Source organism: Helianthus annuus, chromosome 14, assembly GCF_002127325.2.
Source record: "Helianthus annuus cultivar XRQ/B chromosome 14, HanXRQr2.0-SUNRISE, whole genome shotgun sequence".
NCBI classification, from domain to species: domain Eukaryota; kingdom Viridiplantae; phylum Streptophyta; class Magnoliopsida; order Asterales; family Asteraceae; genus Helianthus; species Helianthus annuus.
This window is the reverse complement of record NC_035446.2, coordinates 40,087,417-40,098,600: the sequence shown is the minus strand read 5'-3', so window position 1 is coordinate 40,098,600 and position 11,184 is coordinate 40,087,417. Positions and strand designations below refer to the sequence as shown.

Below are 11,184 nucleotides of genomic sequence, written 5' to 3'. Positions count from 1 at the left end.
GCGGATCCGATTTTGTCTTATTAAGGATAACTTGAAGGACATACGAACAATGCCAGTTCGTCTTTTCCTTTTAGGGTTGGATCCCTGGATTCGGCCGATGAGTATTCGTGAGTTGCAACTTTTATTTTTTAGAGAAACCTAACATTTTATTTATCAGGTTCGGAGTTTGAATTTCTCCGATAGATGTAAAGTAAAAAACATTTTTAATCAATCCGCAGGTACTACCCTCCGCGGTTCTTGTAATTTAACTGGTGCGGGAAAAAACATCCGCTTTACAGGAAAATTAAAACATGACGGAGCTCATAGCTTCCGTTTTACAATTATTTGTTTAAAAACCTTCTAAAGATAACACTTTTTTAGGTGCACTCCGTTCCAAGTACGTGGAACGGAGGTTCCATCCATCTTGCTTAAAGTATACGCGCCGTCTTTTCCTGCTGTTTTGATCTGATAGGGTCCTTCCCACTTGGGGGCTAACTTCCCCGTTCCTTCAGCTAAGCTCGCTTCATTGTTCCGCATAACATACTCTCCGATTTTGAACCGGGTTTCTTTAACTTTGGAGTTGTAGTGTTTTTCCAACTCTTTTTTATACTTGGCTTCCCGGATTGCCGCAAGTTCTCTCCTCTCTTCGATTAAATCGAGGTTTAAACGGAGTTCTCTTTCATTCTCTTGCTGGCTTAATTGTATGCGGGGCGTGGGGATCCCTACCTCTGCGGGTATGACAGCTTCGGTGCCGTATGTCAAGCTGAAAGGAGTTTCTTTGTTGCTTGTTTTAGGCATGGTTCGGTGTGCCCATAGGACATGCGGAAGCTCGTCTGCCCATGAAACGCCTTCCTTCCCCAACCGTTTTTTAATTCCTTCCACGATACTCCGGTTGGTTCTTTCCACTTGCCCGTTGGCCTGGGGATGGGCCACCGAAGCGAAGCTCTGTTCGATGCTCAGTCTTTGACACCATGTTTTAAACGGCTTCTCCGCAAACTGTTTTCCATTGTCGCTCACTATGCAAAGAGGCATTCCGAACCTGCACACTATGTTTTCCCATGCGAACCTCAGCACTTGGTCTCCTGTGATCGTCCGGAGGGGTTTAGCTTCGACCCATTTAGTGAAGTAGTCGATGGCAACCAGCAGGAATCTTACTCCTCCGGTGGAGACGGGGAAAGGACCTACGATGTCAATTCCCCATTTCTGGAACGGCCAAGCCGAGGTTACGGGTACGAGATTGTTTTTGGCACGATGACTTATGGGAGCGTGGCGTTGGCAATCTTCACATGACTGGAGCTCGTTTACTGCGCTTTGGTGCATTCCTGGCCAGAAATACCCGGCGTTCATGACTTTTGCAATAACCATCCTTGGCCCCGCGTGGATGCCGCATATTCCCCAATGTATCTCCCTTATAACGTAACTTGCTTCCTCTGGGGTTAGGCATTTTAGGAGCGGACCTAAAAAGGTTTTCCTGTAGAGCTGACCATCGTGCATCTGATATTGCAGCGCTTTTAGTTTTAACTTCCGCGCCTGAGCCTTGTCTTCTGGAAGCGTCCCATTTTTCAAGTAGTCTACGATCGGAGTCATCCAAGACTTTTCGGACACGGAAACTGACATGACTGGCCTCGTCTGTTGGATGGCCGGAATCTGCAGGGTCTCGACTAGAACCTCTTTTGATAAATGGCAGAATGCTACGGATGCCAGTTTGCTCAAAGCATCGGATTTTTTGTTTTTGCTCCTCGGTATGTGCACTATTTTGCAGGAATCGAAAGAGGAGATTAAACTGTTGACCTGCTGTAGATACCGAACCATATTATCCTCTCGTGCCTCGTATTCGCCGCTGACTTGATTGGCTACCAATAGTGAATCGACATGAGCTAACACGGAGGTTGCACCTGCTTTGGCTGCGGTTTGCAAGCCTGCAAGGAGAGCCTCATACTCTGCTTCATTGTTTGACGTCTTGAATTCGAAACGCAACGCGTAAGTGTACTCTATTCCCTCCGGATCTATTAGAATTAACCCTGCTCCCGACCCTTCTTTACTGGAGGCCCCGTCTGTATACAGGTTCCATACCTTCGGTAAGATGGGTTTTCCTTTGACGCTTTCTCCGGTCGGGACCTCGGTGAGGAAGTCTGCTACTGCCTGCCCTTTTACTGGACCTCTGGTACGATAGGTGATATCAAAGGCACTGAGCTCTATTGCCCATTTGGTGAGACGTCCGGAGACCTCTGGCTTTCTGAGGATTTGCTGGATCTGGAGATCAGTCTGTACTTCTATATTGAAAGCTTGGAAGTACCTTCGGAGGCGTCTGGAAGCATGTACCAAGGCGAGTGCCAATTTTTCGATCATCGGGTACCGAGTTTCATAGTCTTTCAGGATACGGCTGACATAATAGACCGGGATTTGTGCCTGGTTCCGGTGTACTACGAGTACTGCACTTATCGCAAAGTGGGACGCAGATAGATATACCGTGACAGTTTCTCCGGTAGATGGTGCGGTCAAAGTGGGCAGGGACCCGAGGCATACCTTTAATTCCTGAAATGCCGAGTCTGCTTCTGGCGTCCACTCTATTTGGCCTTTTGCCGTTCGCTTTTTTAATACATTCATGAAAGGGATGGAGCGGTCTGCTGCTTTTGAAACAAAACGGTGAAGAGCGACGAGTTGTCCATTTAGGGATTGGATCTCTTTGATAGTTTTAGGAGGCTGCATGGAGACCACCGCCTTGATTTTATCCGGGTGCGCCTGGATTCCGGATCGTGTAACCCATACCCCGAGGAATTTTCCCTCTTCCAAGCCAAAATAGCATTTTTTGGGATTGAGTTTGAGGTTGATACTCCGAAGCCTTGTAAAGGTTTCGAGTATGTCATCTATCATGTCGTCTTCCGCCCGGCTTTTTATGACCAAGTCATCGACATAGATCTCCAAGTTTCTTCCGATCTGATCTTTGAACGCTTTATCCATCAATCTCTGATACGTGGCTCCGACGTTTTTTAAACCGAATGGCATTTTAGTATAACAGAACAGTCCCTCGTTTGTTACGAACGCGGTCTTATCCTCGTCTTCCGAAGCCATTTGGATTTGATGATAACCCTTATACGCATCCAGGAAGCACTTGAGACGGAAACTTGAGAGGGAGTCTATCTTTAAATCAATCTCCGGCAAAGGATAGCAATCCTTTGGGCACGCATTGTTTAGATCTGAAAAATCGACGCACATCCTCCAAGTTTTATCCTTCTTGGTTACCATTACTGGATTGGAGACCCAGGTTTGGTAACGCACCTCTCTTATAATACCGGCGCTCAACAACTTTCGTACGTCTTCGGAGATGGCCTTGTTACGAGCCGGAGCCATGTTTCTTTTTCTCTGGGCTACTGGTTTTATCGAGTGTGACACTTTTAACTTATGTTCGGCCAAACACCGGGGAACTCCAACCATGTCGGAGGTTTGCCAGGCGAACACGTCAAGTGAATTGGACAGTAGTTTCCACAACTTCTTCTTAGTTTGCTTGGGAAGTTGAGCCCCGATTGCAATTTTTTGTTCCGGAAAATGTGGGTGTATAGCCCATTCTTCTGTGAGAGGATTAGGAGGTTCGGCATTACCATCGCTTTGTCGTATTTCAGCTACACCGATCGTTGATTCGGAGTACAGTGTTGCTATTCCCGCTTCGGTGGGGAATTTTAACGCTCCATGTATGGTTGAACTGATCATTCCGAAGGCGCACATACCAGGTCTTCCGAGTATGACATTGTGGACGGACCGTGCCTCAACCACTAGATACGTCAAGTTGACAGTTCGAACCAAACTCCCTTCCCCCATCGTTGTTGGAAGAGTGATTTGGCCCAAAGGCTGAACCACTTCTCCGGAGAAACTGACCAGAGGCATCGACACTTGGAGCAATTTCGCCTTTGTCTGTGGGGCTAACTGTTGAAAGCACTGCTTGTACATAATCTCGGTGGCGCTTCCACTGTCGACGTATACTCTTCGAACCTTGTGTCCTGCAATGATTGCGGACACTATGACCGGTCCGTCCTTGATATCTTCCAAGCTGATGGGTGGGAAACCAATGGGTTGCTGCATCCAGGCGGCCAAATGCTGACTGGTCCGCTTGATGCCTTGGTTGTTTGCCCTGCGGATCATGCAAATTGCCGGCTGATTGTTCGGATTGTCTCCCGAATTCCCGGAAGATTTTCCTTCCTTTACTTCTTTGACTAGGTGCGATAGCTTCCCGGACCGTACTGCCTTTTCTATTTCTTGCTTCAAAGACCAACAGTCATCTGTATTGTGACCCCGAGCATGATGGTAATCACAATATTTCTTAGAATTTTTGTCTCCTGGGTTTCGAAGTTTTGGTGGGGCGGGAAAATTCATCCCCTCCGCACTGAGAATTTCACTGGGAGTTTTGGAGAGATCCGATAAATTGTAAAATCGTGATCCGGAGCTTTTCCCTCGCGGAGGTCTGTCGTTTCTACTGTAAGGGTGTGATCGTCCCCTGCTCCCCGGTGGAGTCTTATCAAACACCGATCCACCATTTTTCTTCCACGAAGACATCTTGTGATCTGACTCTGGAGTAGGATTACATGCATTCTTGCCTCGAGCGAAAGCTCTGGCCCGTTCCATTAGTACCTCCATCGTCTTCGGGAGATTTTCGTGCAATTTTTCAACTAACTGATTATTCCGAACGCCGTGACAAAATCCGGAGATTCGTAGTTGATCAACTACCCCACTGATCTGCATGCTTTCCCGGTTAAACCGGTCAATGAAACTGTCTAAAGATTCTCCGTCCTTTCTTCGGATGTTGTGGACTTCGGTAATTTCTTTAGAGTAGTGCCTTTGTTGGCTGAAATTTTGGAGGAATAACCTTCGGAACTCCTCAAAGTCGTTGATCTCACCTTCATTCAACGCATCAAACCATACTCGTGCGGCTCCAGTTAGAGTTTGTGCGAACATAAAGCACCATGCTGGCATCGGCCATTGTTCAACTCGTGCAGCTCCGTCAAAATCGAACATATGATCATCCGGATCAGTTGTGCCATCGTACTTTTTCACCGTAGTTGGCATTTTGAGCTTTGGAGGAAGTTTGGCATGTGTTATACGAGCACTAAACTTCGACTTGGCTGTCATAGAAACTGGATGGTACGGCTTGGTAAGTTCCGGATCGCTAATTACATCCATCTGTGTTTCATTTCGCGTAGTCATTACTGGTGAAGGTCCGGAGGAACCTTGTACATATCCAGTATAGGTTTCCGAAGTGACGATTGTGGAACATGTAGGAGTGATCATTGTCGGGCCCATAGTCCCCGTTGGTGCTTCGTCATGAAAGAGCCTGGTTCGCAAACCGAGGATCTGTTCATCTCTGGCCTGTTGTGCTTTTAATCTTCGTAGAAGACTTGCGTTTTTGGCGAGAAATTCTGCATCGAACTCTGATGTTTGCGAAGTAGGGAGTAAGATGAAAGGCAAGGTTGTTCCCGGACCTGAGCTTAAAGTAGCTGAGGTCGTAGAGACAATACTTGCCGGTGCAGTAACTTGCGTGCTAACAGCCGTGGATCCCAAATTCAAAGAACCTGGGGCCGCCATTTGTCAGTTCTTTGCTCAAGAAGTTCACTAAAGTGAAGGACTAAGAGCTTTAAGATCGGATGGCGCCAATTGAAGAACCAGGAAGTCAAGTTCAGGCCGAAGCCTGTAAATGAAGATCTGGATCTTGTTAAAGGTTGGGAGAGTTTCCTGCAAAACAGAAAACCGCTAGGCTCGCCGCAGAGATGGGAGGGCCACTCTGCGACCACCCTCCGGCGTGAGGATAAGTATTGGTAGAGAGAGAAAATAGAGAGAGAAAATAGGGACGAAGGTTCAGAGAAATCGTACTTGGATTTGTACTTGAAGGGGTATTTATAGTAGTCAACTGAGATGACGTCATCCGCTTGGACGCACTTGAACGGGGGCTCGTCCTCGGAGCTTTCTGATATGGGGCGGACATGCTTTGGATGCCCGCCCGAGTGTAGTCCGGTTCGTCTCTTGGATCATGTCCGGCTTCGGACATGTGTCTTCAGTTAACAATTCACATGTAAGCACAATGATGAATTCCTGAGATGATTAAGGTGCTCTCTGACAACTCACATGCAGAAGATGACAAAAAAGCGGACCTCAAATGATTTTATGAGCGGACCACAACCATTATGAAGTGACTAATAAGCGGACCAAGTGTATTTATTTTTGAGCGAACCTGTTCAATGTCTCATGAGCGAACCACCACAATACATTACGAGCGAACCTACCTGTTTGACTTACAAGCGAGCCACAGTAGTGCCAAATAAGCGATCCTAATCAATTCATTACGAGCGATCCTCAGTTAAGACCAAATAAGCGATCCTGAGCTGAAATTTGACGCGAATTCGGACGAAAAATTCTCGATTTCTCCTAAACGGCTTGGAGTTTCGAGCTGAAACTTGGTAGGGTTGTAGATCGGGTCTATACGCACAACATATCCAAAAATCAGACGAAACGGACCGTATTTACCTGTTCAATTTGATGAAAAACGATGAAAAACGTGAAAAGTAGGTAGAAGATGAAGAAATAGGTGAAATCGGATCTGAATCGGCTCAAATCTGGTACGAAAACGATGTGTTTGATCGTGCAATCGAGCTCCTAGCTCTGATACCAATTGTAGGATCAGTTTTGACCACACGAATGAGTCAATCAGAGCTAGTGCTTACTGAAAATGTGGCGAAAACACATTTTCAGCATGATACAAAGATAAACGTAACAGAAAGGAGTAGAAACAGATGAATTCACACTTTAAACACTTTTTCTTCACTTGATAACGATTGCCACACGGTCAGCAGTTCGACGTAGAGTACAAGACAACGTTCCAAATGAAGACAACTCAGGGGTATTTATAGGAAACATGAACCGCTCTTGTGACATGTCCACATGAGCGATCCAGCCTGGTTCGCTTTTGTGGACACATGTCACAAAAGCGATCCGACATTCAAACTATCATAAATTTACACATTTAACCCCTGAACTAATACAAAATAACCTATCTAGACCATATACGTTAATCTAACTTTACAAAGACGCAGGCTTTAGACATTATGCACCAACATAACACTTAGTATATCTCAATATAATTTTATATATATAAAATATAAATTCTTTACCTCAATGGTTTTACAAAATTCATTAACTCGATATCCAAGAGTCACTGTCTTACAACAATGCGATTCATAGTGCAAAAAGCGAAATGATATTTGAGTTTTGATAAATCGAATGAAGCCCGCCAGTGGTCTTCATAAAGCAAGCGAGTCATATGCGCAACAAACAGAGCATGTGTAACGTGTGAATTTACCAAGAAATGAAATAGATCAATAATCGCTACTATGAAAGAAATCCTCATGATATGATGACTATTAGAGGAAGTAGAAATGCGAAAGTCAACTTATTATATGCAGAAGTCAGAATTTCAATGAAGAGAAATATAAAAACTTTATCTGGAATTTTGTGTGATAATTGTTGTTAAGTGAAATTACCAGGGAATGTTAAATAAAATAAAATAAGGAATTTGCAAAGGTATACGATTCCTTTTTCAGTGATAATAATTATGACTCTGATTAGACTGTGCACTAATAATTGTGAAATCTTGTTACAACGTACCTCATCGAGATTCATGTCATTTATAGAATTTACGTGGCAAAGTGCTTCTTTTTGATTAGTAATTTTTCTACTGACGGAATTAACATTGGTGTTATCGTGCCCAATTTATATTTTCCAAAGGTCTTGCTTCGAAAGTTGTGTGTGATATACTTTGACCTTTGTGGACGTATAATTTAAGTTTCATGTGTTTTCTTGTGTAGTAGCACAACTTTATATGCTTCTTACTTGCGTTAATAGTTTATGGTAACGTATTGGAAATTCTTATACTTTAGATGATATCCCAACTTTAAAGGGTTCTCATTGTACGAGTTACGAGGTAAATGATCAAACAAAATAAGGTTTGATATTGGAAAAGAGATTCCTGATAAAGAAATCTAGACACAGATGCTTGTGCTTTATTTCAAATTGTCAATCCTTATGGTTTTTGGATTTCCTTATAGATATACCTATCTATATAATCACATATTTCAAATGTTGAAATAAACATACCATTTATCAGGTCAATGTATTTAACAGATTCATAGTTCCAAAAACAAATCAGATATCAAATCATGATATTATTTACCGAAATCTTGTCACTTGTTTGACATACTATGTACCCCGTCTTACCCTGTTCGCGGCGGAGAGGTAATCTCAGTATATCCGAACAAACTGGAGAGTCTGCTACTCTATACCCAGTTTTGTCGGAGAAAATTTTCTATTTCCCATAAATAGTATCTTTTCAAGATTTTAAAAGTGCCTTTTTTATTAGGACTTTTATCCAGAATCAAGGAAATTTGTATTTCCATAACATATTTTATTCTAGACCAGGTAATATCGATAAACAAGAATAAATAGCAATTAAGTGCTACTACCTGCTAATCGTTATTCTTATGAAATACCAATATTTATAACATTATACTTATATAAGTAATTTATCTTGAAGCTGATTTTAAGGAAAAATTCTTAAGTTCAAGTCTAAATATCATCCTGAGTGCTATCGGATAATATTAAGTTCCTAATTTTCCATTTAAACTTAGGTATTATTACAACACCTAATTGTTTAAACAAGTGGCTGAGCTTATACTAAGGCATCTTTTCTTATGTTCAAGTCTAAATGCTATAAGATGTGCTACCAGTTAATGGCAATCTCCTAACTCTTTTATTTAAGCTTAAGTATTATTATCACAATACTTATAGGCTTAAAGCAGTGGCTCTGATACCACCTTCTGTCACGACCCCCGACCCACCCTGGACGGAGTCGAGAGTCGCGAACAGCCCAGTGGCACCGGTGATTATTTTGAAAAAGAGTGCAGCGGAAATTTAATCAGGACCGTGAGTTAGGAAAAATATCAGAGTTTAGAAACATCGGATTTTTATTTATTAAATAGATGGAATAAATCCATGTTTTACAAAGGTAGCTTTAATAAAGATAAATTTTATTACATAAAACAATGTTTCTTAATTTGATTTTAATTAATAAAATAAGTCACTTCTTGAAGTCCTTCAGTGCTTGATCCAATTTTTACTCCAATCTACTGTAATTACCTGAAACGCGTTTTAAAAAGGTTTTGTCAGCGGGAAATACTGAGTGAGTTCATTCAAGTTTTATAAAATGACCCTTAGTTATAAAATTACAGCATAAGAGCGATTACATTGGCTTATATCTTATTTTTATTTGGCGCCGTGTCACAATGGTGACATGTCACAATGGTGACGATGGTCATACCACTATTAGGTCAATGAACCCAAATAGTGATGATTATCCCTAGTAGGTCAATGAACCTAACTGGGAGAAAATTAGTAATGTGCACAATACCCCACTAGCCAGTGATTCAAGATAACCACGACATAATCCCTGTAATTATAAATTTTGAAAAATAATTTGGGGTATTGTAAAATAGTTGATAAAAAGAGAATGACTCACATTATAAGCATGCAAATTCATATGGCCAAAGTTTAGTCTACAGATAATCCTTGATATATTACAGATTTATACATGCAGAGCTTAGCCTATTGATTTAACCTTGTAACCTAGTGCATACGAACTAGGTAGGTAACTTAATACGGCAATTGCGATAACTCACGAGATTAAAACCCTCACAACCAATGACAAAGTGCAATCACTTAAACATCCATCGTATTCACAACGAATGACAGAGTATTTACCGAGTTCGGGTGATACTCAAACAACCTGTCGGAACCACGACGAATGACAAAGGATATAACTAAAACATCCATCGGGTAGTTTCCATCGATCGGACATTGAATCGTAGCAGCGATTTAGTTAATACCCTGTATCGTAGCAGCACCCCGCTTTACTAATTAGTGATTTTGATAGTAAACAGAATGTAACTCAGTGTGTATTACGAGTTTTTCCGTCGTTCAATCACCCAAATTCCAGTCCCAAAGTCTGCTATTTATATACGAATTTTGAAATGCTTACGGACCGTAAGCAATTTTTTTCCTTACGGTCCGTAAGGGTTGCATTTTCACTATAGGGTGGCCACGTGTGGGTGTAGGCTTGCTGAGTCGACATTTTCGTAAATTTCAATTTTGACAATGTTTTATAAGGATAATCGTTAAGTAGGGAATACCCCCCCCCTTAGTTTTAGGGGCCCTAATCTTGATTCTGATTGTTCTGAAACTTTTAGGGTTTTGTCACACCCCGACCACGTAAAACATCAAATCGTGGCGGAAACGTCGGGGAGTGTTGTAACAGAATTATTGTTTCACAACCATGGCATTTAAAGTTATATTTTATTTATCAATAAAAGAGGTACATTGTCTTGAAATAACTGAAACATAGAGTACATAACATGTTTTAATTAGACTAGCTTCATTTTAAAGTCACTAAGGCCCAAGTCCACCCTAGCGTATCACGATCAAGCTATGCATTAGCTCCTGAAACACATGTGAAAATAAAGTACGTTAGCATAAAAATGCCAGTGAGTAACATAGGTTTTGTGAAAATAGGATTCATGACTTAGGTTTGTTAGGTCCGGTTTCGCTCCGATTCGATTGCGTAACGACACGTTCGACGTGCGGAATCCGTGAACGTGCGTGACCGAACACACGAGATCGTACCAATGACGTGATTCTATTGATGATGTAACATATACAAGCTCCGTGAATCACGTTTTGCCACTTTCTCTCTCTAGTTTCTCTCTCTAAGCACCTAGCTTCTCCAAGCTCTAATGTGGCAAAAGTTCTCAACTCTAAACCTAAGGCTCCTATTTATAGGCACAAGGTTATAAGGGATTCCCCTTATTTACAAGTTTGCCACCTTGCCTATTTCTCTATTAATTACAATATAAAGCCTATTTTACTTCTATTTCAGCTACAGTTCTGATTGACGCAGGCGATAGACATCACTGCACTAACAGTCTCCCCCTTGGATATTGCCGCAGTCAATCTGTAGTCAAACTCGTAGCGACTAGTCTTTCTCTCTCTCTCTGAGTCTTCTTTGAAGGTTTGACGGTATCAGCAACCATAGACTCCCTCTTTCTCGAACAAAATCCCCGTGGATCTGTTTTTGAGCTTCCGTTGCTCCCCCTCTCGCTTAGACTCTTTTTCTTC

At 42.2% G+C, this 11,184-nt stretch overlaps 1 protein-coding gene across 1 annotated transcript; it reads right to left on the bottom strand.

Moving 5' to 3' along the window:
- Positions 1-339: 339 nt before the first annotated feature.
- On the bottom strand, positions 340-5,553 carry LOC110906599. The gene has a single exon (XM_022151708.1). It carries the CDS (start codon positions 5,551-5,553, stop codon positions 340-342), a length of 5,214 nt encoding a protein of 1,737 aa, XP_022007400.1.
- Between the last annotated feature and the right edge of the window lie 5,631 nt (positions 5,554-11,184).

Bases quoted from the DNA above. Each gene is read 5' to 3' on its own strand.
- LOC110906599 (XM_022151708.1), bottom strand. From the start codon at position 5,553: ATGGCGGCCCCAGGTTCTTTGAATTTGGGATCCACGGCTGTTAGCACG.